We start from the raw sequence: 2,400 nt of genomic DNA on the forward strand, positions 1-2,400 counted from the left end.
GTGTGTGTGGGGGGGGGGGGGTATACAGTAGCCTCCAAGGGAAACTTGAAAATATACGCAGAATTTTCCAAGGTTAATTCTGAGTGAACGCCTAGAGTGACTTTCATCGTAAACGAAATATTAATGTTTCAGATGAGTCAGAGGGTTAGCTATGCTTTAAGTTTGTGTATGCTACACGAGTGTGTAAGTACTGTTAAAGCTGTATATTAAAAAAGTATCATGTATTTATTTTATTAATTTAAAGAGGAGTCCGCTTGAACCGAAATCTCCGGGACCACCGGATTTTCTTCTATTTTTTTTTCTTTTTTGTCGTGATTTTAGTTCAGATTGCCCAAATAGCCAATTTAAAAAGCGGGGATTTTATTTTTTTTCTGAATACTGCTGTTTTTGGACTAACCCATTTAGTTCAAGCGGACACCACTCTGTGTGTGTGTGTGTGTGTGTGTGTGTGTGTGTGTGTTTGTGTGTTTGTGTGTCTGTGTGTATGTTTGTGTGTGTGTGTGTGTGTGTGTATGTGTGTGTTTGTGTGTGTGTGTGTTGCTTCTGTATCCCTTCATTATTGTAGATTTCGATGTTACAGCTCTCGTTGTCGGGGATGGTTTTTTGTTTGTTTATTTGCTGTTTGTTTTGTTGTTAGTTTGCTTCTTTGGGGGGGGGGGGCACTGGCAGGTGCTAGCTAATTGCTTTCCCTCCGTTGTTTTTGTACTGTTTGACTGCATGTCAATCTTGCTTTTTCTAATAACTAGCCTAAATGACAGGAAAGTATTGTCACTGCGCTTCTCTTCACTTAACAAACTTAAAAAGGTTTTGTTATAGCGATTAGATTCGAAATGGTCTCATTTCAAGCTTTTAATGATTTCCAACTGCACACTATGGAGATAGCCAACAAAATACAATGATAATATTTCACATGATGTTCGGACCAGGTGAGCTCTATCTACTGATGACAAAGGATTTGGTCGCTACAAAAGCCACAGGGAAAGTATTCAAGATCGTACCACCGTCGAGGTGAGGGAATTAAAATTTAGTATTTTGGGGAAATTCCCACAAGTCATGTGTTATTGTTATTTCTGTCTAGAAGTATTTGAAAAGAAACAATGTTATTCTTTTGGTGTTATTTTTATTGTAGTTTGAACTACATACATTTACTGCAATATGCTCATTACAGGATATTTTTGGAATGGGGAAGCACTTCGTCCTTAAACGATAGACCAACTGTAATGTTCATTGCAGAGATAGTGATACATCTATTATCTCTTTGTGGTGGCCGAATTTTGCTTTTCATAAGGCTTTTTAATGGCTGCATCGATCGGCATGCGGTTTTCGCCAAAAGATTCTTTAAAATATTCTCCAGATCATGACGCCCTTCGTTTGTTCAGTTTTGAGACAGTTTTGCTGTAAAAAGCTAATTTTTTTTATTTCGCCGATCGCTTTTGTAGGCCGACGCTTCTGTCTCTGTAATTTTAGAAAAGAAGGTTTCCGTTCATTAACCGTGCGCACTGTTTTGAGAGTATACAGAGAGTATTTAATAATATTTATTATAAGAGTCTCTGGTATATATAAGATAAGATAAGATAAGATAAGATACATCTTTATTGTCCAGATCCTGGCACATTGGTTTGGTGTTCCACCACGAGTACACACGCACGCACACACACACACACACACACACACACACACACACACACACACACACACACACACACACAAACACACACACGTACACACGTGCACACACATGCACACACAAGTAGGCTTACAATCACATGCATAATATAAATGAGCAGCAATATAAGCAATAATAATCGTAAGCTAGATATCTAGATATAAACCTTCTAATTTTTTCATCTCTCAAAATGTATTGCTCCATTCCAGTAGAATGTAAATATCATAAGCCAATGACTTTCGGCTGACGTTAATGCACCAATCAATCCTTTCATCGAAAGGGGGCCCAGCTAGTGTATTCTATTTTCATTTGATATTCAATACATGTCCATTCTACCAATGTTGATGCACTTTAATACGCGCAAAACACGTTATCGTTTCAATGATTTCGCACAATTTTGCCAAACTTGATTTTTTAAGGATTAATGTCAACTTTGAGTGACCATATCTAGGGCGTCTCTTAACATAAACGCATTATTAATGTGGTAGATGATGCAGGATTTATATAGCTTTAAATTGGTATACTGCATGAGCGGGATGATTGAATTAATACATTTTCAAGTTTTTGGACGCCACTGTATAGCTATAGATTCACTCAAACACGTTGGAGATTGACAATGTGTTCGACACATCCATAGCACGAGTAGATCTACACCGTATAGCAAAAAAAATTAAAAAAAATAAAATGTTGAGAGATATCAGTCCACGAATGGCACATTGTACCAGCTCTCCGTG

The 2,400-nt window shown here is 37.5% G+C and overlaps 1 protein-coding gene across 1 annotated transcript in view; it reads left to right on the forward strand.

Annotated features, from left to right (window-relative positions):
• The window catches only part of LOC101861671 (HHIP-like protein 1), a 28,179-nt gene extending 27,129 nt beyond the window's left edge, over nucleotides 1-1,050 (forward strand). The window contains exon 9 of the mRNA XM_013085351.2: nucleotides 927-1,050. Within this exon, the coding sequence (XP_012940805.2) occupies nucleotides 927-1,012 (86 nt within the window). The 3' untranslated portion in view covers nucleotides 1,013-1,050. The remainder of the gene's footprint in view (nucleotides 1-926) is intronic.
• The last annotated feature ends 1,350 nt before the right edge of the window (nucleotides 1,051-2,400 follow it).

This window comes from Aplysia californica, unplaced genomic scaffold, assembly GCF_000002075.1.
Source record: "Aplysia californica isolate F4 #8 unplaced genomic scaffold, AplCal3.0 scaffold00367, whole genome shotgun sequence".
NCBI lineage: Eukaryota > Metazoa > Mollusca > Gastropoda > Aplysiida > Aplysiidae > Aplysia > Aplysia californica.